General features: G+C 35.6%; 2 protein-coding genes across 3 annotated transcripts in view; both read left to right on the top strand.

Moving 5' to 3' along the window:
* Positions 1-24,311, top strand: part of LOC120486561 (uncharacterized) — a 68,544-nt gene that overhangs the window by 16,014 nt on the left and 28,219 nt on the right. Inside the window, exon 6 of one of the 2 annotated variants that reach the window (XR_016146891.1) lies at positions 250-1,754. The exons of the other annotated variant lie outside the window; for it this stretch is intronic. The gene's annotated coding sequence lies outside the window, so the exon portion shown is untranslated. Of the gene's footprint in view, positions 1-249; positions 1,755-24,311 lie in introns of those variants that run through there. 2 annotated transcript variants of the gene reach the window in all.
* LOC120486769 (cell adhesion molecule CEACAM3-like) overlaps positions 2,587-24,311 on the top strand; it is a 30,418-nt gene continuing 8,693 nt past the window's right edge. Inside the window, exons 1-3 of the mRNA XM_089121710.1 lie at positions 2,587-3,415; positions 6,533-6,859; positions 7,169-7,510. Of these exons, the coding sequence (XP_088977836.1) occupies positions 3,364-3,415; positions 6,533-6,859; positions 7,169-7,510 (721 nt within the window). The 5' untranslated portion in view covers positions 2,587-3,363. The remainder of the gene's footprint in view (positions 3,416-6,532; positions 6,860-7,168; positions 7,511-24,311) is intronic.

Here is a 24,311-nt window from a genome sequence, read left to right as displayed (position 1 = left end):
CAGTATTTCACATCTCGCGTATTTCGAACTTTGTTTCACCCCTAAATGAAAACCGAAAAAGAGCTTTGCTGTGAGTATATCGGGCCTTTAGGCCTTTTGGTGTGTTCAAGCACAGCTTTCTGGCTGCCGACGAGAGGCAACAACACAGTCAGCTTTGTGTGTTGGTGTGTCTCGGGCTTTAAACAACAGTATTTACCAGATGAAAAATGAAGAAATCACTGTTCACTGAAGTACCTCTCTGTGTTTTAGATCCTGTCTTTCTGTTCTTCCTCTTACCAGTGATCGAGCAGGTACAGGTCAACAGGACTCATTTACAAGGTGTAGCAGATTTCTAAATGCATCTTTTTCTGGACTGACACAGTTTAGTTGACTTAACACACACACTGCACCTTCTCCAACTCAGTCATTGCAAAAGTAGGCACCACGACTGTTTGAGTCTGTCTGGACACGTCAAAGTAAACCATGAACTAGTTCATTTGTCCTTCTGAACGGTATCCATGATGATGTTTGCGTGCATTATTGCACATTTGATCATAATGATGCATTCACTTTAATATGTTCATTACCTGTTTAATCTTTAAAGCTCTAAATGCAGCTAATTTTGTCTTGCACGTCTGACACCACAGTGGCTGACACCACCTGTTAAAGTATACACACACACACCACAAAATGTTATCGGTCGACAGATCTGTGCTAAACGCTCTCAGTGTTTTGATGGTGACGGGGAGACTCAATGTTTACACTTTTGAGGGAGATAAACCTGAGTTAGAGAATGAATGTTAACTATAGAAAGGTAAAGGTAATGAATTAAGCCTGTACTGCTGATATAGTATTATTGTTTCATCTTTATCAAATTTATGATTCATCTTACTATCCTGAAGTTTGACTGATGATCAGAATATTTTCATCCCTTTTCACTATATTTGCTATATATATATCTAATCACTAAATATCACTATATATCTATACCTATTTGATTGCTCCTGCTTCTATTCCCAAATTAGCATTTTTCAGTTGACTGTGTAAGACCTACTAAATCGATCCAAAGGCGGCGTTCAATTTGAGACGAAGGTTTCATGCGTGTACCGTCTCTTCTCATGGCAAAGGGACTTTTAATTAAATGCAATACATTTAATCTTGTGTATTATCTCGTTTCATCTGACTCCATAAAATGAAAAAGTTTTATCAATGATATCTGTGCATCATTAAATCTACAATAATGTTTGACTATTTCAGCTGTAATGAAAATAAAGTCAAAGTCTGTTAGAATAATCAAATATGACAATTTATTATGTCAGGTAAATGTATTATTACAATTCCATAATCAATTTAAAGATAATCAATGCAAACCATCAAAGAACATATTTTACCTGACCTTGTGTGTCTACATGAGCTGAGAGTCGTATATGATGAGCTGAGAGCCCTCACGGGCTAATCTGAATACAGACAAAAGCCTTGATCTCCCGCTGCATTTTCCTTATATAGCCAAACCTCATTTCATATGGAAAGCTATTTAACGCTGAGTCAACATTTGCTTAGTGGTAATTTGCATTCAAGACAACTGACCAGATGTGTCAACTCAAAGACACACCCTTCTGTGTACAAGAAATTTCTATATTCTTAACAACTTTATTACCTTTTGTTTTACTTCTTTGGGAATGAGACATCTGTACCAGTCACCCTGAGACCTTTTAAAATGATTCTAAACACAATCCTTAATGATAATAATTCAAAAGAATAATAATTATATATATGTGTGTATATATATATATATATATATATATATATATATATATATATATATATATATATGTGTGTGTGTGTGTATGTATGTATGTGAGTTCAAATGTTAATTTGCAAGCAAGGCGGGACATTTCATGAAAATTGAATCGCAATTGCCTTGATTGTGACTGTAAAAATAACATTTGAATGATCATTTTGCCACAGTTTTTTTCTTCTCTTATCATTTCTGTAATGCATTTTAATTTACCAACTTCTAAAGCGTTTCAATATGCATATTAAAACTTTGCTAATGTAAATTATGTAATTTATTTTTAATTTTGCACCAAATGTTGCTAGAATGGTAATGTAATTGCAATGCGATTGTTTTTTTTCCATCACATTGATTTTTTTTTTTTTTTTTTTGGTAAACTTTAGGTCTCTTTTCTCAACATTTGATAATGTATTAACTAATCTTACTAACTAAATTTTATTTAATAAAAATCCAGTTGTTAATAATTGTGTGTTCATGTTACTTCACAGTGCATTAATGTTGAAATAACGTTAATACATAGTGTAGAAGTATTATTTGTTCTTAGTTCATGTTAACTAAAGTAGTTTACGGTCCTTTGTCTTCAGAGACCACTGATCAGATATTTTCTCTTTAACCAGTTTTTCCAGTCTTACTACAGGCTTTTGTTTTGTGTCCTCCCTCTCTCTCTGTGGAGTTAAACAGTGGGGGAGTTACAGTACAGAAGTCCATCAAAACTTTTTTTTTTTCTGGATTGCATAGAGAATTAAAAACAAAATGAACTAGAGCAAACGCTTCAGCACATTGCTATCTTCAGTGCTCTCTGAAACAAACATTCACCCTTTTGTTCATTAATTAATTAGGGAAATAAAATCAATTATGGAAATATAATCAGCTGTTTTTATGAGCCTCACAGTTAATACTCTCACAGAACAGCTTTACACTCAAATAAAATAAAATAAGCCTAACAACTGTCAAGTCAGATCCAGATTCAGAGGTCAATATAGACTCTCCCACACCTGAACAATCCCGAGATTAGGGTACACACTACTTTATACACAACCTGAACTTAGGAAAACATGTTCATGTAACTTTTTGTCCCACATGGATTCGGTTAAAGTGTGTAGATTGTGGTTGGGACAATGTGGGTTAAGTTCTTTGTGCATTGTGGGAAAGCATGTTTGGCTTGTGTGAGTCTTGAGACAAGTTTTCCTAGACTGCAGAAGGCAGAAATAAATATATTCTTTGTTAAACTGGCAGGACTTGGAGTAAAGGCTTTTTATCTTTAATCTTTGTTTGGACACAGTGACGATATAATCTGATCTCCTTGTCAGTTCTTCAGTTCTTTTAGAACACATGACTTATCTATAAAAATGTAGTTCACACTTTGACCAGTGGAGGGCAGTAATAGGCAGCGTCTACACTGCAGGAATCCTCCAAGAAGAGAAGACCCTCTCTCTCACATCACATCCATAGCTCACACCCATGCTCACAGCTATGTCTCACACTGGCGACGTTACCCTCTATTTCCATCATGGAGGCTCCCATGTTAATTTCACTGAGATTCCTTTAATGCAGAAGAACAGAATGATCAGAATCAAAGCGTGCTGTAGATGAATCTTCTCTTTTATTTTCTCTCAGTGGTCTTCATTTTACTCTACAATGGTAAGAACTCTCTCTCTCCAAGATAGAAGATTCATGATCAAATTTGCAATATGTGAAATGGCATTGCATTCTGTTTTTAAATTTACATTTTACATTCTAGCAACGTTTGGTGAAAAAAGAAAAAGAAATTACATAATTTACAGAGGACAGTGCTCTTTTGACAGTATAGTGTCCCCATCACTTTACTGGGGCGTTATGACCCACACAGACCACAGGGTGAGCGCCCCCTGCTGGCCTCACTAAGTTCAGTTATGGAATATTCTTGATCCCAGAATGATAATTGTGTAGTTAAGTTACTAAGAGATGATTGAGCATTAGTGATGAACACCTGCTGTTAATAAGCATAATCACTGAAGGAAAGAGAAACAAGGTTTAAGGTCACCATGATGGAGATCAGCGTTTGCTTTAGTTGGTCTCTTGACATTTGCACATATGCGTTTCTTTGGCTGCTGTAATTCATTGTTTTAAAACACACGTGTTATGCAGAGAGGTCAAGGAAAAGTATGATAAGGTGGTTTTGGTTAAGGAATAATGATGATGATGATGATCATCATTTAGTGACTTGACTGACTGATCTCAATCAGAGTCTAAGCTCTGATTAAAAGGTTAAATTCTTAGTTTAATTCTGAGCTGTGCTGCTATAGCATAAGAGAAAACCATTTTATAGATCATTTGGAGCATTTTACAGAAGGTTTGAGCACAAAAAAATAAACAAGAAAATATATTGCATTACAATGAATAACACAGACATCAAGAATCAGGATATGAATCTCAAGAATGGTGACCATTTGAAAAAACAATTCATGCTGCAATGCATGCTGGGTACTACCATAATACACAATGCAATACACAGCTTCCAGCATTCATTGCAACATGAATCGTTTTTGAAAGGTCACCACTGTTGAGATTCATATACCGATTCTTGATGTCTGTCAGTATGAAATCATAGAGGTTTTTAAAATCTGATGGTCACAACATTTGGCCTTACAGCAGAATCACTGTAACTTATAAAGAGTAATACAAGTAAAGCATCACCTTTTTAATCAGAGATTAGTACAGACATCAGAGAATCAAGACACTAAATGATTTCATAAATCATTGTCAAAACACAACCACATGCTCACATTCTCATCACACTCATAACTATTGTTTTTAATAAACTTTAAATTAAATTATTAATATCTCTTTTCAAAGATGACACTCAGTGTGTTTGCTGTCACAAAGCTTTGGATGTCCACAATGTTTATTTCCACTAGATGGCGCTTGTGTACTTCAACACTCATTTATTTCAGCAACTTTGAATCAGTTTAATTTGTACATTTTTATATTTCAACTATTTTATAATGCTTGTTGTGATTCATATACTCAACTGTTGTACATTTGAGCAATAATTCTTTTTTCTAAGAGTTTTATGGATATATTTGATTTTGTTCCCATCGTGTCTTTGTATGTCACTTCCTGTTTTTGCCATGGAACAACGAGTCAGAACTTTTTTTTTATTTTTTTTTTATTTTTTTTTATTGCCATATAGAATTCAAGTACAAACAATTAAGGCATAGATCAACAATCATACAGTTACATTCGTGCTGATACATCACTTAGAGAAGAAAAAAATACATAGAAGAGAGAGAAGAAAAAAAAAATAATAATAATAAAAATAAAAAAAGGGTGAGGGTCTTATTCCAATAACCTAAACATTTCCAAAACAGAGACAACGAGTCAGAACTGCGGTCGGAGTTTACAATTCTCCTGATCATATTAAAAGATGTAATCGCAAGGTTTAACGTGTTTATCATTATGATAAGTCATGCAATCAAGAAGCTTCAAGATGTAACCCCCTCTCTTAGCTCACAAGCAGGCAAAAGTGGTATGTATTTTCTGTTTATGTACGAGTTTAAACTCGTGTGTTTTCCATGTAACTGACTGTGATATGTTTTGGCTGTATATTCATCCTTTTAGTTCTACGGTGTTGATGTTGATGTCTGAGTCCAGAGAGCATTAAACATCAGTTACAAGAACCTCAGCCTTCGTGTTGTGACTAAGAGCGGTACACTCAGGAAAAAAGTTTTAAAAAGTGAACTTAAAAAAAAAGTTACTGAATTTTACGTTTATTGTTATTAAAAATGTGCAAAAATACTATTTCCAATATGTGAAATAAATACTTTCAAAAACACGTTTTACTCTAAAACTGACTAAATCAAAGCAAATCTAAACAAGCTGTGTTTAAAATTTAATACAGTACCAAAAGTTTTCACTAGATGGAGTTCGTCTCCCATTGAGAGCTCAAGTCTGTGACTCTTTTTTTTCTTCAGGACCATTTAACTTTTTCCAATCATGTCCATGATTTTCTTTTTTGTGTGTGTTCACATAGCAAGTGCAAAACCAAGTTTCATTCCATTCTGATGAAGAAAAATAAAATAAAAATAAAAACAAATGTACAATTTTTCAGACAAAAATTACGGAAGAGCACCAGCTGAATGCAATACTACACTAAATAATGCAAGTATAATATGTTTGTAGATATGTACTGTATAGAAAACACACTGATCACAGTTTTTTTCTAATAGAAATAATGCGACAGGCGTTTATTCTTCTTTGAAATGTGTGTTCTGTGTCAGAATGTCTGATAATGTTTTGGTCTGTGGGATTCTGCCCAGTAGTATTTCGACAGCTCGGGTTGCCAGTTGATGGAAAGCACAGCATATATCACAGTCATGGAAGCCAATGAACAAACCGGGTCAGAGATCACAGATCCTACCCGACCTAAAAAAGCCTCAGTATCCATAGAGAACCGGTTCAGATGCGCCAGTACATTTGTGTTTTTTCATTCTTAGTGTGATTGAATGGTTTAATAGCATTTAAATGAGTTATAGCACCATCATATGATGTAATGCTAGACAAAGGATGCCAAAACAGATGCTGTTATACAGTATACTTGTTATACTGAACCAATAAATCACATACTTTAAAGTGTTGACTAATGTAACTTGAATCTAATATGAGAAAAGCTTCTTCCAAATTAAAATGTCATGTAGCTAAACACTATTGATGTGGGAGATTCAAATTCAGATTAAACTATATTGTGAATTTGTTAATATATGTTCATTTCTTCTCCAGGTGTTTCCGGTGTCGGATCAGATGAAGTGTCAGTGACGGAGGGAGATTCAGTCACTCTATACACTGGTGTTAAAACAATCCAACAAGAAGATATTAAATGGTATTTTAATGACATTCGAATCGCTCAGATCAATGGAGATCTCAATAAGTTCTGTACAGATGTTCAGTGTAATGAAGGCACTGAGAGATTCAGAGACAGACTGAAGCTGGATCATCAGACTGGATCTCTGACCATCACACACACCACAAACACACACTCTGGAGAATATACACTGAAGATCATCACCAACAGAGTCAGTGAAAATATCTTTAGTGTTTCTGTTCATGGTGAGTTAGTGAATGTTTAAATGTAATATAATAAATGTATAATTATATGTTAAATGTATAATTTTGTTCAGTGAATCATTGATCACAGTGATCACATTGAGCGCAGTGTATCAAACATTGAACTTTTTAAGCTGGACTGTGATGACATTTTATTCTGGATGCATTATTTTCCTGTTATCTCTGTAAAGCTGCTTTGAAACAATCTGGATTGTAAAAAGCGCTAAATATAAATAAATGTCACTTGATTTGAAATAAATTTTTGTTGTTTTCATCTGAATAACTTTAATCATCTGTTGGTTTGTGTTTCAGGTGTTTCTGCTGCTGAACGAGATGAAGTGAAGAGAAAGTCAGTGAAGGAGGGAGAATCTGTTACTTTACATCCTGGTGTAAAAAGAAAACCAAGTGATGTGATGATGTGGTATTATAAGGACACTCTCATCGCTGAAATCACTGGAGATCAGAGTCAGATCTGTACAGATGTTCAGTGTAAAGAGAGATTCAGAGACAGACTGAAACTGGATCATCAGACTGGATCTCTGAACATCACACACACCACAAACACACACTCTGGACTCTATAAACTACAGATGATCATCATCAACAGCAGCTTCAGCATCACTAGGGTGAAGAGATTCAGTGTTTCTGTCATTGGTGAGTGTATAATTCAGCCATTAAATGCATTTTCTTTTGAGGAAAAAAAAACAGTTCAATATTTTTAATCAACCCAATAACTGTTTGACACTTTGACTAATTTTATTAAAATATAAATGCAGTTTTCCAGTGAATATTGTAATTTTAACGGCTGTTGTTAAAAACAACAGAAGGTGGCATTTATAAGTTAATTCAATATCATACAACTGATGACCAGAAAGGTGTATGTGTAATATAGAAATGTGTAAATATGAGTCAAAGATATTGTTAAATACTGGATGGATTATCAGTCAATCTCTAGTAATAATAATGTCTGTTTGTCTGTAGATGTTCCAGTTTCAGGTCTGTCTCCAGGAGCTGTAGCAGGAATATGTGTTAGTGTTCTTCTGCTGGTTTCTGCTGTTGTGGGTGCTGCTGGTGCTGTGATTTACTATCGTCACCACCAGAACAATGCACCACCAGTACAACAGGATGTAAGTGTTACATATCAGATGATTTAACAGTAAATATAAAAAGAAAAATATAAATGCAAACCTTGAATAGTATTTTTTTGTCTTTTCTTTAACACCACAGTTCACCAGTGAGGCAGTCAAATTAACGCTCACAAATTAACTAAAAAACGGTTCATATAATACAACAGTGCAACTTTTGTCAGAGAGCCAGTGTTTTGTTAGAAATCACCAATATAACAGTTTAAACATTTTTTTAATGTGAAATTGAAATCATAATACTTCAATTTTTATATTACTGAAGGACAGGAGATGATAGTTTGATGCAGGTTTATAGACTGTGTTAAATATTGAAGAACTGAAAACCACAGTATTTTTGTGTTTGTGGAACTGAAACATCTATCCTTCTCATCACTTTAACCTTCTGTGAATCTGTGTTTTCTTACAGGAGGGGGATGATGATAACCCACCATCTGATCCCAATGACATTCCTATGGAGGACATGGAACATGCAGGTGATGCTGATGACCCACCATCTGATCCGATTTACTTTCCTTTGGAGGACATGGCACATCCAGACTCAGGCCGAGGCTCCTAATAAAATAATGTAACATCATTTATAATTTTGATGCATTGAAATGAACACTGAAGAGAATTTGGAAATGATGGAAGAAGATCAGCTGAAACTCTTTAATTGTCAGTATTCCTAAATTTCAGTGATCGGTACCAATACGAGTGAAATTGGCATTTAGCCTTAAACACTACATGACTGTAGGGCTGAGCGAATATGGGTCGAACTCTTGACCTCATGAGAACAAGAGCCCCCTCCGTGACTTTCGTGAAGACACGAGGGGACAGAGTCAACGATTCAAACCTCGCAGGTCCAAGATTGGTCGTAACCTACCACCTTTCTTGGGTACAATGAAGTAGGGACTGTAGTGCCCTGGCCTCATCGGCTGCTGGAGGGACCGGCTCTATCCCGTCCTTCACCAGTAGGACTGCGATCTCCACACGCAAAACATGGACATCGGCTGCTCTCACTGTTGTGGAGTGGATGGCCCGAAACTTGGGGGGACGCCGGACGAACTGAATCGCATAGCTGAACCTGATGGTCCGAATGAGCCAGCGAGACGGACTGGGGAGCGCTAACCAGGCTCTCAGAGACCGTACAAGTGGGACGAGTAGGGATATTGAGAAGTACCCACGATGTTCCGCCTCAGACAGTTTACCATCTGTTGCGATGATGGGAGAAACAAATCTCTTCATTTTGCTTCACTGTTTTGAATCGCTGCACGCTGGGGACCCCTGCTGCTCAGAACTGTGAAAATGCAGGGAAAACTCGGTCCAAACATGCATAAACTCTTCACAAAACGATTGCAAATGTTTATTAAAGGTGTAATCTGTTAAATACAATAACCATCTAATACGATTAAATGTAAATGGCTTTAAAATATTTAATTTTATTCAATTTTAGGGCTGTTTTGGTCGTTTAATAGAGAGCATGGTCTTTCTGAATGTGTAATATCAAACATAAAATTAACACTTTATTTCTCAGAAGCTCCGACCTCTATGTTGCAGTACAGTAAAAAAATAAATAAAAGAGATCCTCTTTTCCCAGTTGACCTGATGGCTTGAGAACCAGGTCCCTGTGTTCACACAACTGGTCTCGCAAGTGGGCCAGGATGAGCCAGTCGTCGAGATCCCACAGAGGGGTAAGGGTGACAGGGATAGCCCGAATGGGACGACCTTGTATGGGTATGTCTGTCTCGAATGCAAAGCGTAGGAACGGTTCGCTACTAGACCACTTGGACATCATCTGACCAAGGGACCACACAGTGACTTTCTTCTCACTGAACAGAGGTAAGAAGGACATCCTCCACACTGAAAATCCTTTTGTTTAGTTTTATAAAAGTGCAAGTGAAAAGTTCAGTCATGCCAGCACTTAGACATTTTGTTTGTTTTTCATGTCCAGACATTGAGATCAATAAATCATGGATAAATCAACATTTATGAACAGAATTGTTTTATACGGAGCCCCTCTGGTCCCACTTTGGTTAAAAAAATTAATTATAACTATCTTGTGGCCTCAAGATAGTAACTCGTGGCCACAATATAGTAACTCGTGGCCTCAAGATAGTAACTCGTGGCCTCAAGATAGTAACTCGTGGCCACAAGATAGTAACTCGTGGCCTCAAGATAGTAACTCGTGGCTTCAAGAAAGTAACTCGTGGCTTCAAGAAAGTAACTCGTGGCCTCAAGATAGTAACTCGTGGCCTCTAGATAGTAACTCGTGGCCACAAGATAGTAACTCGTGGCCTCAAGATAGTAACTCGTGGCTTCAAGAAAGTAACTCGTGGCTTCAAGATAGTAACTCGTGGCCTCAAGATAGAGTTAGTATCTTGTGGCCACGAGTTACTATCTTGAGGCCACGAGTTACTATCTTGAGGCCACGAGTTACTATCTTGAGGCCACAAGATAGTTATAATTATTTTTTTTTACCAAAGTGGGACTAGAGGGGCTCCGTAGTTTTATGACTAAGAATCACATTGTGTATTTAGAGCAAATTGATCTGATAATGTGGAGCGCCCCCATGTGGCTCATCACCCCACTGTGGAAAAATATTTTACATTTGGGAAATTTAAATCTCCTTTATGATATGAATTTTATTATAGCCGTGTGTGTATAATCATTAGACCCCTACTGCGTTGTCATCATGTTCTACTGTGAATCACGACAAAATCAAAAAATTAAAAAAAAAACTGAATAAAAAGGAGCTCAGATGTGGTAGAAACTGGACGCATTATGTTCTCTTTTTTGAATATTTGTAAATAACAAATAATTATGATAACATTTCCATCAATCAAGATCATGTTTGCTCTGTCCAGTGTTTAAAGGTCACATTAGGTCACACAAAACTCCAGCAGAATTGACTGACAACACTAAAGTCTAAACTTGTGTTTGGAGAAACTTGTGCTATTTTCTGGGTTTGTTCATTACCGTAAAGCCTTCAGGTAAAAGAAGACAACATATTAATATACCAACAACAACAAGGTAAGAACTTAAGAACTTCATTCAACAATATATAGGCCACAATAATTGTTTTCTTTAACATGAACACAGAAAAACAAAAGAAAACAGAACGTGTATGAATGAAACAGTGCTCAGCTGGGTTAAAGGAACAGGTTAAAGTACACTGAAAAATAAATAAATAAATAAATTTACGAGGAAGGTTGTGCACTTTTATATATTTATATTTAGTTGATTTATAATAATTATGTTTGTTGATATGTTTATTTTTTTTATGAAGGTCCACATAATTATGTCAAAAATTACAGTACAAAATCCTAATGTGTTGTATAAACACAAACCATTTATGTTAAGTAAAAAATAATTACATCCACAGTAAAGTATACGACGCCAACTGCCATTTTGCCCGAACTTAATTTGATTGTGTTCAGTCTGCTTAAATATGTAAAATTGTATATATTACATATATTTTACAAAATTTAACATATTATATTACGTGAATAATTTGTAAAACAAAATCTTTCTGAGAGTTAATCTTAAACTGAAAATCAACCACAGAGAACCTTGTTTTAGAGTTCAACGTGTTTCATAAAATATACATTTAATATAAAAAATGTTTGTAAATAATTTTCATAAACTTAAACCAATGCAATTTTTTTTTTTTTTTTTTTTGGTTTAACTTTTAAATTTTTTTTTTTTGTTTTTACTTCAGCAATAATCTGCTATGGGTCTTCTTTAAAATGAGACCAAACTTAAGTAAGTCCTATGGACCTGTGCAACTTTTTTTGTAATTGATGCACAAAGGCTAAAATGACTCCCACACACATTGACAGATAAAAAAAAAAGGGGGTTGGGGTAAAGTATGAGTATATGATGCATATGCACACAACGCATATGCTATTTTCATATTTTGAAGTAATATCTCTGTATAATTGAAGACCTTTAGTCAAACAGCAGCATTGATGAGCTCAGCGTTTATAAAGCAGGTATCGTGTAGAGCAGAAGTCAAACGGTTCCTGGAATGGAAAAAGCCCTTCAACCGCAGTCTATTCACAGACACACTATTCACAGCAGATGCACATCAAACACACACATCTAGCAGAAGACACTTTCTCATGAACATGCAGTCCATCACACAGCAGATCAAACCATGTTTATTTCAATAACCGAGACCGCAGCAGCTTCTCACCTCTTGAGGAGTGTGTTGCATCTAATGAGACTTACACACATGGCCATTTTAGACCCAAACATTACATTCTCCAATGGGCCAAATGATTTACATCATTTGTTAAATGTCCTCAAGTTCTTTGGCAGATTTTAGGAGACCGTTTCATGAATCATCTTTAAGCATCACACTTGAAAATGATGATTGATTCTCACCAAAAGCTCAGCTAGACTCAGACTTGAAGGATGTTGCTGGTCACACAGTTCGGTCTTGATGCTTTTCTCATTGCGACTGGTGTATAAAACACACAATCCTCCTCTTTTACTTCCTGTAAAAAATACATAAAAGAAGATAATAACAATGAGTGTGATGATGGGTGTGATAGGTTCATCCTAAAGATTGCAATGTGATACAAAGGGTTTTTTTCTCTCTAAGTAACACGTGTTTCTTGCATGTAATAATGCTCTTATCTGATATGGTGCTGTTACGTGTGTGTGATGATGATTATGCAGACAAAAACACTGATCTCCATCTGACTCGATGCAGAAATGATACAAACACACTTAAGAAAAAGAAATAGTCTTACTGATTTGTGTGTGTTTCTCTTGGAGAACGTTGGTTCAGCGTAAGTGATCTCGTCTTCGTGAGTCTCGACTGTTTCAACAACAATAGTAGATGCATTAAAACTACAAAACTACATCTGATTCTTCACAACGTGTTATTATTAGGACTGTCAGAAATAAGACTTTTTAACATTGCCATTTTTAAACATTTAAGGAAATGTAGGCCTTTTTCCCACAAAAAAAGTTATGAAGAGAGTATTTGATACCCAGTAGAGAGCGTCATTCAATGTAATAATACAAAGAGACGTGTATTCTGATGAATATCATCTACATAAATTGCCAAACACAGAATTTTATTTTATTTTTATATACATGATCTAGAAGCTGCTAAGTTCTAAAATACACATTTAAATGATAATTTACGGCTAAAATGGCGATCAGTCTACTAAAATATTGTAGGCTACACAATGATTAGTTATAGTCAGTTTGTAACTCTTGCCTTCTTCTTTTCTTTTTTTGCAGATCCAGAAGATCCCGACAGCAGCAATCATCAGAGATCCAGCCGAGATCAACACTATCAGAGACACTGACACTGGAGGAGGAGAGAGAGAGACATTAGTGTGAGTGAATCAGTAAACACACACAGACTCATATATCTGATGAGTGGTGGTGTACCTGCACATGTGTGTCTGCAGTGTGTGTTGATGTCCAGATGTGTGGTCTGGTTGCTGATGGGATTGTTCAGCACACAGCTGTAGGTGTTTTTATCCTGATATTCCACCTCCAGAGGTAGAGAGAGACTGATGCTGAGATCACACACACTGATGCTGGACAATACACTCATTCCTGCGTACCAGGACAGAGTCGCATCACACACACTCAACACTGATGATGAACACACTACTGAACATGGTGATGATGATGAAGGACAGTGTGAAGAGTTACTGATGATGACAGGAACAGGCAGACGAGCTGAGAAACAAAAGCAAAATCTATTTGACAATCATATTCTCCTCAGAGCTGTTCTCATCCTCAGATTTATGCATTTCTATATCAACAATATCAACGGTGAAATGAGTCTGCAGCAGTCATGTGGTACGAGCTCTGTTAGTTGTTTATGTTCAGCATTGTAATGTTCTGTGCTTTGAGACATGAGGTAATGTAACGCCGTCTCTCGTGACGCTCTGCTGCGTGTGTTCATGTGTTTTGATGAAGGAAATGTGGGATCTCATGCTTTCAAACTCTGTTATTGCTAGCCGTTGTGAAATAGCACAGTACCGTACCTTTAAACTTTAATAATAAACTAGGTTTGACAGAAGAATTAATGCAAATGCCTTTATAAAATGATAAGCTTCACATTTCTGCTTTTAAAGGGATAGTTCGCTTTGAAATCTCACTCTGAGGGCGCGGAGACTCTCACACGGTTGCGAAAAAAATTCAACATTGTCTGTTGATGTATCGAAATTGTCTTCCATTGCGATTTCCTGTTTATCTAAATATGTTTAGATCTTCACAGTGAAAGGTAACTTTTCCGAAATCTCTGTGTAAACAATGAGTGACGTACACACGCGAGAGATTGGTTGGACGTGGCTGAGGTAAAAACGATATAAATACTGTTCGTTTTCTCACACAAACCGCTCGTTTCGTGTCTTAGGCCATCAATGTGTACTTACATTTACGAGTCATTAAATCATGTTTAATTTGGACTTCTCTGTGCATGCTCTTTGAGGTGGTGACCATAGACCTCCATTATATGACTGATAGACAAGAACGGTTTGACCTAAAAATGTCAAGATTGAAAATACTGCGGAAACAAAGACACCTACATCTTGGATGCCCTTGAGGTCAGATAAAACATACCAAAAATTAAAGTTTTAAAAGTTTCCATTAACGTAAGCGCCTCACCGTAACCTTGAGTTTTGCTAGTGATTAACATTATGGCACAAATACTGTTTGTTTAACTTGTTCTGAATATTCCTTTAATAAAACAAGAATATGTGAAACACAAGACAAATGATCTCGACTCACCATAGACAGAAACATTGAATGTTTTTGATGTTGTTTTTGCTCCATTTTTCTCTAGTGTATAAACTCCAGTGTGTTCAGTTGTGGTGTTTGTGATGGTCAGAGATCCAGTTTGATCGTCCAGCTTCAGTCTGTCTCTGAATCTCCCATCAGTAACATCATCAGATGTGAAGAACATTTGCTGCTTCTTTTTTATTTTAGCTAATAGAGAGTTTCCAGGTCCATATATCCACAGTATATCTTTATCTTCAGGTATTTCAGTAAGATCAGTGTTTAGAGTAACAGAATCTCCCTCCATCACTGACACTGAATCACCAAACACACCTGATGAACACACAGATTTACACAGATTAAAGATTCTGATGGTTTACAAAAGCCCCAAAACAGCAGTAGATTTTGAGATCATTCAATGTTTGTCGCATCACTTAATATTAAACACAGATTAACAAATCAGGGATTATAAATCTAACCTGGGATTTAAATTAATCTACAGTTTATTTTGTCCACCATGACGGATTCGCCATTGGAAATAAACAATGTTTGTAATATTAACAAATATTAACAATGTATACAATGTAATATTAATATAAACAATGTTAATATTCAATTTCCTTTTTTACTGACTACCAGAAACGTCTCACTGACATCTCTTGCAGAAAAGAAAAATAAATGTGTAAAAGTCTTTATAAACCTTCGTTAAGGGGGAGATCGTCAGAATCAAGCAGACAGAAAACATTGCTAAAAAAAATTGAAAAAAAAAAAAAAATTGAAAAAAAGGACAATTACCAGATTGTTCTGCCCAGATTAAGAACAGTGTCCCCATTCATAGCGTGTTTGATCCTTATTATTGATTTCACAAATGTAAATTTAAAACAAGTACATAACCAAACTACATCTGATTTTCATACTAAATATTCCAGGTTATTATTGCATTAAGAAAATAATCCATTATTAACCCAGATATAAACTCAACAGGTTTCTAAAAACAGCATTTGAACCTTTTTACTGAGCATGTGGCAGTCTGTATTACTCTAGTTGAAATAAATAAATGCATATATATATATATATATATATATATATATATATATATATATATTAATAACTTACCAGTCAGACTCCTATAGCAAAAACAGAACAAAACAAACATGTGAAACATATCTCCAGTAGTTCAGTGTATGATGAAACTTTCCACTGGAAACACTCTGTCTATGTGTGTGTGTGTGTGTGTGTGTGTGTGTGTGTGTGTGTGTGTGTGTGTGTGTGTGTGTGTGTGTGTGTGTGTCAGTCTATATGTGTGTATCCTCCCACGACACGGCTTGACCCTCCTTCACAAGTTGTATTTGAACATCATATAATGTTATAGTTCATCTGGCCCTTATAAGACTTTAACTCTTTGAAAAGTAGTTGTATGACTGTGTTAAATGGCAAAAGAAGAATATCTAGTGAACTCTATGAATTCGAGTAATTTTAAGATGGTTATGTATATTTATTCAGTTTTCAATTTTAGTGTATTTAAAAATGAAGTAAAAAGTTAAAAGTGTGTGTGATCCCAGTAGCAGTTGTATTGAAGTTCATCTTCTGAGTCAAACTGAAACCATGAGTGGTGTACTTGAGCAATGTGGTGTGATCTGAACCATCGGCTACGTGAGAGTGTATTCAGTGTGTGTGTGTGTGTGTGTGTGTGTGTGTGTGTGTGTGTGTGTGTTTACTATAGGTGAAGAGTTTCTTCCTGCCCTGCTTTTTATGAAAACGAGCAAGAAGGCTGCACACTGAATTCAGTACAGAAGTCTATCAAGTCTATTTCTGGATTGCATAGAGAATTAAAAACAAATGAACAAGAGCAAAGAGGAAAATAAAATCAGCTGTTTTTATGAAGTTCACAGTTAATACTCTCACAGAACAGCTTTACATTAAAATAAAATAAAATAAGCCTAACAAAAGTCAAGTCAGATCCAGATTCAGAGGTCAATATTGACTCTCCCACCCCTGAACAATCCCGAGATTAGGGGTACACACTACTTTATACACAACCTGAAGTTAGGAAACATGTTCATGTAACTTTTTGTCCCACATGGACTTGGTTAAAGTGTGTATATTGTGGTTGGGACAATGTGGGTTAAGTTCTTTGTGCATTGTGGGAAAGCATGTTTGGCTTGTATGAGTGTGGGAGTCATGTTTCCGAGAATCTAGAAGGCAGAAATAAATATTAATATATAAAATAAATAAATAACAAATATTCTTTGTTAAACTGCCAGGACTTGGAATTAAGGCTTTTTATCTTTTATCTTTGTTTTTGACACACTGACGATATAATCTGATCTCCAGGGCAGATTCAGTTCTTGTATAACACAGGATTTCTTTGTAAAAATTCAGTTCATAACTTTGACCAGTGGAGGGCAGGAGTAGGCAGCGTCTACACTGCTGTAATACTCCAAGAAGAAGGTTCACACTCAAAAAAATGAACTAGGGAGGTTGTGCACTTTACATAATATATATATATATATATATATAGTTTACTTATAACAATTGTGTTTTTTGACTTTAAATGTTTTTTTTCTTCTATTTTTGGTCTATGTAATTGTGTCTCAACTTAACAGTACAAAATCCTAATGTGTTGTCTAAACACAAACCATTTAAAATGTGTACATCCAGAGGGTGGCAGTATAGTGCGAGCCGACTGCCATTTTGCCCGAACTTAATTTTATTGTGTTCAATCTGCTTAAATCTACGAACAATTTAAGTTTACTTAATGCGTTTGTGTTGGATTACGTGATTGATTTGTGTTGCATTAACTGAAACTGGGCAGTGCTTTTAGTTCCCAGCATGCTTTGCATATGGTTGAATTAAGAGAGAATAAATGTCAAAATTAAGTGTTATTTTATGTTTTTTGAGAAATTTTGAAAAGGGGAAGACTTAGTGTGTAATAGTGTTTAATGTTAAATTACATTGGAATTAATAAACCATTTCAATTAGAGTGGGTTACCATTGTGGAGAAGAGTGGAGCATTTTGTTTGTCTGTCGACTGATTTCATCATTTACAATAGCTTAGAATGGAGCATGTAAATCTTAGCTTTGAAAGTGCTAATATGTACTTCTGCTAGCATTTAAATAAATGTCACTGAATCAAATATTATATAAATGGATGAATGAATATAATAAAATGCCTCTGAATCATATCAGGTAGCCTTTAAAGGCTTAAGGAAGGTCCCGCCTTTTTCGCCTCTGATTGGCTAGAAGGGCTCTCCTCCAATTGGTTATTTGATTTGGCCGTGAAACGTCATCTCACGTTCATCATGGCAGGCTGTCTGCTAGCAGAGCCCGTCTAGTCTGTTTTGACACTACTCCTAAACCTACCCAACACACACACTACACCTAAACCTACCCAACGCACACACTACTCCTAAACCTACCCAACAGACACACAAACATGCACACACATAAACCTACCCAACGCACACACTACTCCTAAACCTACCCAACAGACACACACACACACACACTACTCCTAAACCAACCCAAAAGACACACACACACACACACACACACACACTCTAACCCTACTCTAATTTCTACCTGCGGACTGTGGAGAACCAGCCTTTTCTCGCCAAGTTCGACTCAGGAGAACGAACTCCCGTGGACGAGAGGACGCAAGTCCGGTATATTTAATGTATTGGTTAACTTTCAATGTACATCACTCTCCTCACAAACCCATCAACCAGACTGAGCCAACAAAGACTCGTTAAGGTTAAGATCTGGGGTTTGAGCCCCCTGACACCCAAAGCGAAACGCGCACGTGATTGGACAGAAAAAAAATGAGGCTTCATTTGTCATCGATCACGTGACTCCGGGAAACCCCGACCGTCTATGACCCCGACACGGAGTATTATGAAGCTGCAGACTCGGAGACCTGCATCTACAGTCCCCCTGCACCCAGAGTCCCGCATTCTCAGACCCCTCGTTTTTCGAGTCAGCGCCTCCTATCAAATTGTATCGGATAAACATGTGAAGAACTTAAGCCAAAACGTGAGTAGGCTATGTTCAATTTTATTTAGAGAATCGTAGTAGCCTAGGCTACTCGTTTGATTAATAAAACTAATTTAGCTCATCGATACAACATATGAAAAGTCCATTTAATATTTGTAAAGATGGTTTGTAAGATTTGAGCCGTTAATGTATGTTTTTTCGCCCTCTTCACCCCGAAAATATTTAGATAGCTTACGTTTACGTTAGCCTTTAACCTTGAACTTTTTGTAGAAATGTCATAAATGCTGCAGTTATTTTCACTGCCCATTTTGTGCCCCCATACATTTCAAACCCACAAAGCTCAAAAAAATCTCAAGGGACACTTCAACAGAGCAGTGCAATATAACTACCATTTGCAAACATCTTTTTCTTTATTTTTTAAACATCATGAGACATGTGCTATCGGTCCTATGTTGTAGGCTATTCCACACCATACATTGATGGAGTTGCCCCTGCCGAATCCATCAACATATCATTTTATGATTACGCAAAGATGCAATTGAAGACGAAAAGTAAAGTCAAGAACACAGTTTTTCTTCCTTTTTTCTTTACAGCAAGATGATGTTTAGGTGATCATTAAATAAAGTAGCCAACTACAGAATTGTTTATTATTGGTGTTTTGTCTATTCTGATTTTTTTTGCTTCGCATTCAAAACATCAAAAAACATATATTGTAATGTTAGCATGGTAATGTTAATTAGACTATTATAGGTTGAACTGAAAGAAAAATTGGAATTTTAATTAAAAAAAAATTAAAAAAAAACATTGTAGCAATATAATATAGCCTATTTTTCTGAAGATAGTTCAATCTGTAATTGTATCCCTTCCATCAGTAACAATTAGTTTGTTTTTGTTTTTTTGGCACATGTATTAAGCAGGGAACGCAAATATATATTGGATAATTTATTTGGAGACCATAATATTGCATCCTATTGTTTTTAATTGCATTTGGATAATCGTTCACTGTACTCTGTGTGCGGGTGTCATTCGATCTTTTGAACAGCAGGAGGCGCTGTGTTCGAAAAACGAGGGGTCTGAGAATGCGGGACTCTCGGTGGGGGACTGTAGATGCAGGCTCCGAGTCTGCAGCTTCATAATATTGGCCGACACGGGGCTTCAATAGAAATTGCGTTGAATTTGCGAAACGCACATCCAAGCCTCAGTCTCATACGTAGTAACATCAATATCTCTCACACAAACCGACTATAACCATTATGTCATCTAGCCCACTCGCATTGTGATTTCACTATAGGCGACGTTACACTCTATGTCCACTATGGAGGCTCCCATGTCACTGCGTTTTCTTTAACGCAGAAGAACAGAATGATCAGAATCAAAACGTGCTGCAGATGAATCTTCTCTTTTATTCGCTCTCGGTGGTCTTCATTTTACTCCACAATGGTAAGAACTCTCTCTCTCTCTCTCTTTGTCTCTTCAAGATAGAAGATTCAAGATATAAACGTAAGATAGGCCTATGACATAAAATTGAGCAAATCAGCAATCAGCGTCCTCTAATATAATCTAACAAGGGCGCTTAATATTAAGCATATGGGTAGCAATATTCAATTTGAAATGTGATATGTAAATGACAATGCAATATTTAAAATGGCATTGCATTCTGTTTTTAAATTCACATCATTTACATTCTAGCAACGTTTGGTGCAAAATGAAATTAAAATAACATAATTTGCATTTGCCATTTCATGCACTAGTTTTAACATGCATATTGAAAAGCTTAATAAGTTGCAAAATGAAAATGCATTACAGAAATGATGTGTAACATGTTCAAGAAAAAACTGTGGCAAAAGAATATCTTCGGAAATAATACATGTCATACTAAATTGGTCACGGAGGTATTTGCCATGTCATACACTAGTTTTAATATTGAAACTGAAATGAAAATGAAACTGCATTACAGAAATGATGTTTCTCTGTTCCCGCTCCTCTTCATCTGCTAAAGAATTTAACACTCGTATTTATCTCTGCCGCAGTAATTTTTTCAACACCTCAAAACACGTAACAGCCATAACATGACGTGTATCTGTTGCCGAGCCCCTGATATACAGTGATTGACAGATTGATCGGCTCGGAGTGCATTTTCAATGTGCACATTGAATTTTCAACATTCATTGTGGGACATGAAAATGCAATCGCAATTGTCTTGAGTAGAAATGCAATTAAGAAAAATAACATTTGAATGATCATTTTGCCACAGTTTTTTTCTTCTCTTATCATTTCTGTAATGCATTTTAATTTTAATTTACCAACTTATAAAGCGTTTCAATATGCATATTAAAACTTTACTAATGTAAATTATGTAATTTATTTTTAATTTTGCACCAAATGTTGCTAGAATGCAATGCCATTTAACACATATCATTGTAATTTTGCATTGCTCCCCATTTGCTTCCAAAGCTTAAGGGTGCACAGTCATCACAGTTCACTCAATACTTCAATGTCACTTTGAGAAGACAACTTAGGCAGAAAAACTAAACAAGCTGGTCCAGACCAACATACAGATTTTTTTTTTCATCACATTGATTTTTTTGGTAAATTTTAGGTCTCTTTTCTCAACATTTGATAATGTATTAACTAACAGGAACTAACAATGAGCAATACATTTGTTACAGTATTTTTTAATCTTACTAAATTTTAGTTAATAAAAATCCAGTTGTTAATAATTGTGTGTTCATGTTACTTCACAGTGCATTAATGTTGAAATAACGTTAATACATATAGTGTAGAAGTATTGTTTGTTCTTAGTTCATGTTAACTAAAGTAGTTTACCAAAGTTAACTAATGTTTCGTACATTTTCCTCTGTCTTATTTAAATGGGTCATGGAGGTGTCCATAATTTAATTGAAACTGGTAAATGAACTCATTAGCTGTTTTATGAATAACCAGAAGTCAAGGTCAAGCAGATGTTCTTTAACTTTTCCTGTTCTGCAACAGATTGTTCGATAAGCCACATTCCCACCTATTAAATTATTCACCAGCCGCCACTGCGTCAACGCTACACATTTGTACCATATCAGAACCTAAAGGGTACTAGACGTATGGTAATAATATACATTAGTGCTCTTCACGTGTCGGTCAAAAATGACTGAAATTTGTTTTTTTCCAATGAAAGTGAAATCAATGTACTATATTTCAGTCAAAAAAATTATATTGAATATTTTGTATTTTTAGGGGATTTCATTGTACTGAATTATATTTACGCTGTATTTATAATTAATTTGTTCACTCTTTGAGCATAGACCAATTGTCGTAATTCTTGAATGCTTTAGTTCAGAGCACAGACTTTTTTCTAGAGAAACATTTTTCAAAGACGACACTAAGTGAAAAAAGTGAAATTTGTTGAAAAAGTGAAAAGTTACAGAATTTTATGTTTACTGTTATGAAAAATGTGCAGAAATACTATTTTCAATTTTCAAAAACATGTTTTACTCTAAAACTGAGAAAATCAAAGCCTTAAATCTAAACAAGTTGTGTTTAAAATATGAGACGGTGCCAAAAGTTAACTCTAGATAGAGTTCTTCTCCCATTCATTTCCCTGTTAACCTGTTGGAATCTTGTCTTTTGTGTGTGTGTGTGTGTGTGTGTGTGTGTGTGTGTGTTCACATAGCAAGTGCCAAAACCTTAACCAAGTTTCATACTATTCCAAAGAAGAAAAAAAATAAAAAATAAAAACAAATGTACAATTTTTCAGACAAAAATTATGCAAGAGCACCAGCTGTGTGTAATACTATACTAAAGAATAAAAATATAAAATTTTTGCAGATATTCTGTATAGAAAACACACTGATCACAGTTTTTTTCTAATAGAAATAATGCGACAGGCGTTTATTCTTCTTTGAAATGTGTGTTCTGTGTCAGAATGTCTGATAATGTTTTGGTCTGTGGGATTCTGCCCAGTAGTATTTCGACAGCTCGGGTTGCCAGTTGATGGAAAACAGTAAAAAACGCAGTGTCAAATTAAAACTTTAAGTGTGAAGGAATACAAATTTATTAAATGTTTCATAAAGGTTTAACAGTATTTTCAACTGAAAAATGTATACAGTGTTTACCATTTTGAGGCCAATAAGATTAAGCCAAGCATTCCAGGTGTCACACATTAGCTTTTGTCTTTATTCGCTTCCTGGCCATTAAGTTCAAGATTCAGCTTTGCTTTTATAATGGTAAAAGTGTGACCACGCTGGTCAGGCTGATTAGATTAGCGTCTCTGGTAATCTGCTGAATCATTTACATTTGCTTTGTTTCGAGAGACTCCTCCTCAATGTAACTCCTCCAGATTAGCATCTCAAGGCACAGAAAACTGCTATGCTGATGAACTGAGGTGCCTGTTGAATCATATACATTTACTTTTGTTTCAGTTTCTCCCTCCTCAATGTAAACTCCTCCCCTCTAAATGTATAAATTGTAAGGGAATGTTTTCCCTTAGTTAGACTATCTTTGAGATGACTACAGCGACGCAATAAAGAACTTCTGCGTGAAAGAGACCTCAAAAGTCTCCTGGTCTCCTGAGTTGCTAACTTTTCTACAAGGAAAGAAAAGTTTCTTACAAGTGTTAATTTTAACTACTCCAGATCATATATGGTCCCACTCTATCTAGAGTAAAAAGTACACTGTTTGTAGAGTAGAATTTACTGTGTTACTACAACACCGTACAATGTCGAAAAATTACACTGTGAGTGTTAAGTTTTACACTTAAAATTTTTACACTCTGTGGTTTTAACACCCCTGGTGTTGATTCAAATCCAATAGATTTTACACTATAAGTGTAATTTATAAAAGTATTCTGTTCAGTGCAAAACCTATTTACACTATTATATAGCGTTACTGTAATGTACAAGCTTAGACATAAAATCAAGACTCTTTAGACAGATGTACAAATCCAAAGTTTATTCAACAAATGGCAAAGTGTCTCTGTTATGGGTAGTCGTGACTGAATGGTCATGAGCAGATGTAGCACTCAGGAGAAGTTAGATGAGTTTGCATAGATGGGGTTTTTATTTAGCCATAATTAAGGCCAATGAAAAGCAAAAAAAATAAAAAATAAAAAAATAAAAAAAAAATACTTTTGAATAAACAAAGTAAATTGACATGAGAGTCAAAATAAATACATTTAAAAAAAAAACAAAAACAAACTTTTACAACAGTTCAAACATTGACCTTAACACAAGTCAGTATATTAGAGCAAGGACAGACTTATGTCCTTTCACCCCAAGCTCCCCTAACAGAATGAAAATACTAGCCTTTATAGACCTGAGTTCACCCATGGAATTGGAACATACCAACACATGATTATGATACAGGGGTGACTCAGATGACAACAGCATAAATGCTTAAAAACAGCATGAAATACAACCTCTATAAAACTAGAAAATTACAGAATATTATTTCTACAGTTTCAGCTGACAATTGGCAAGCAAAAAGTCACATTAACAGCTACGAATTAATTAAACTCAAACTCCGGGTCATTTTCCTATTGACCCGGAAGTCATAGCGTCATTTAAACCCCACAATAGACGAATCCGACGAGCGTTCTG

Source organism: Pimephales promelas, chromosome 2 (assembly GCF_988280905.1).
Source record: "Pimephales promelas chromosome 2, fPimPro1.hap1.1, whole genome shotgun sequence".
Classification (NCBI taxonomy): Eukaryota; Metazoa; Chordata; class Actinopteri; order Cypriniformes; family Leuciscidae; genus Pimephales; species Pimephales promelas.
Note: the sequence above shows the minus strand (reverse complement) of the source record. Positions and strands in the feature narration are given on the sequence as shown.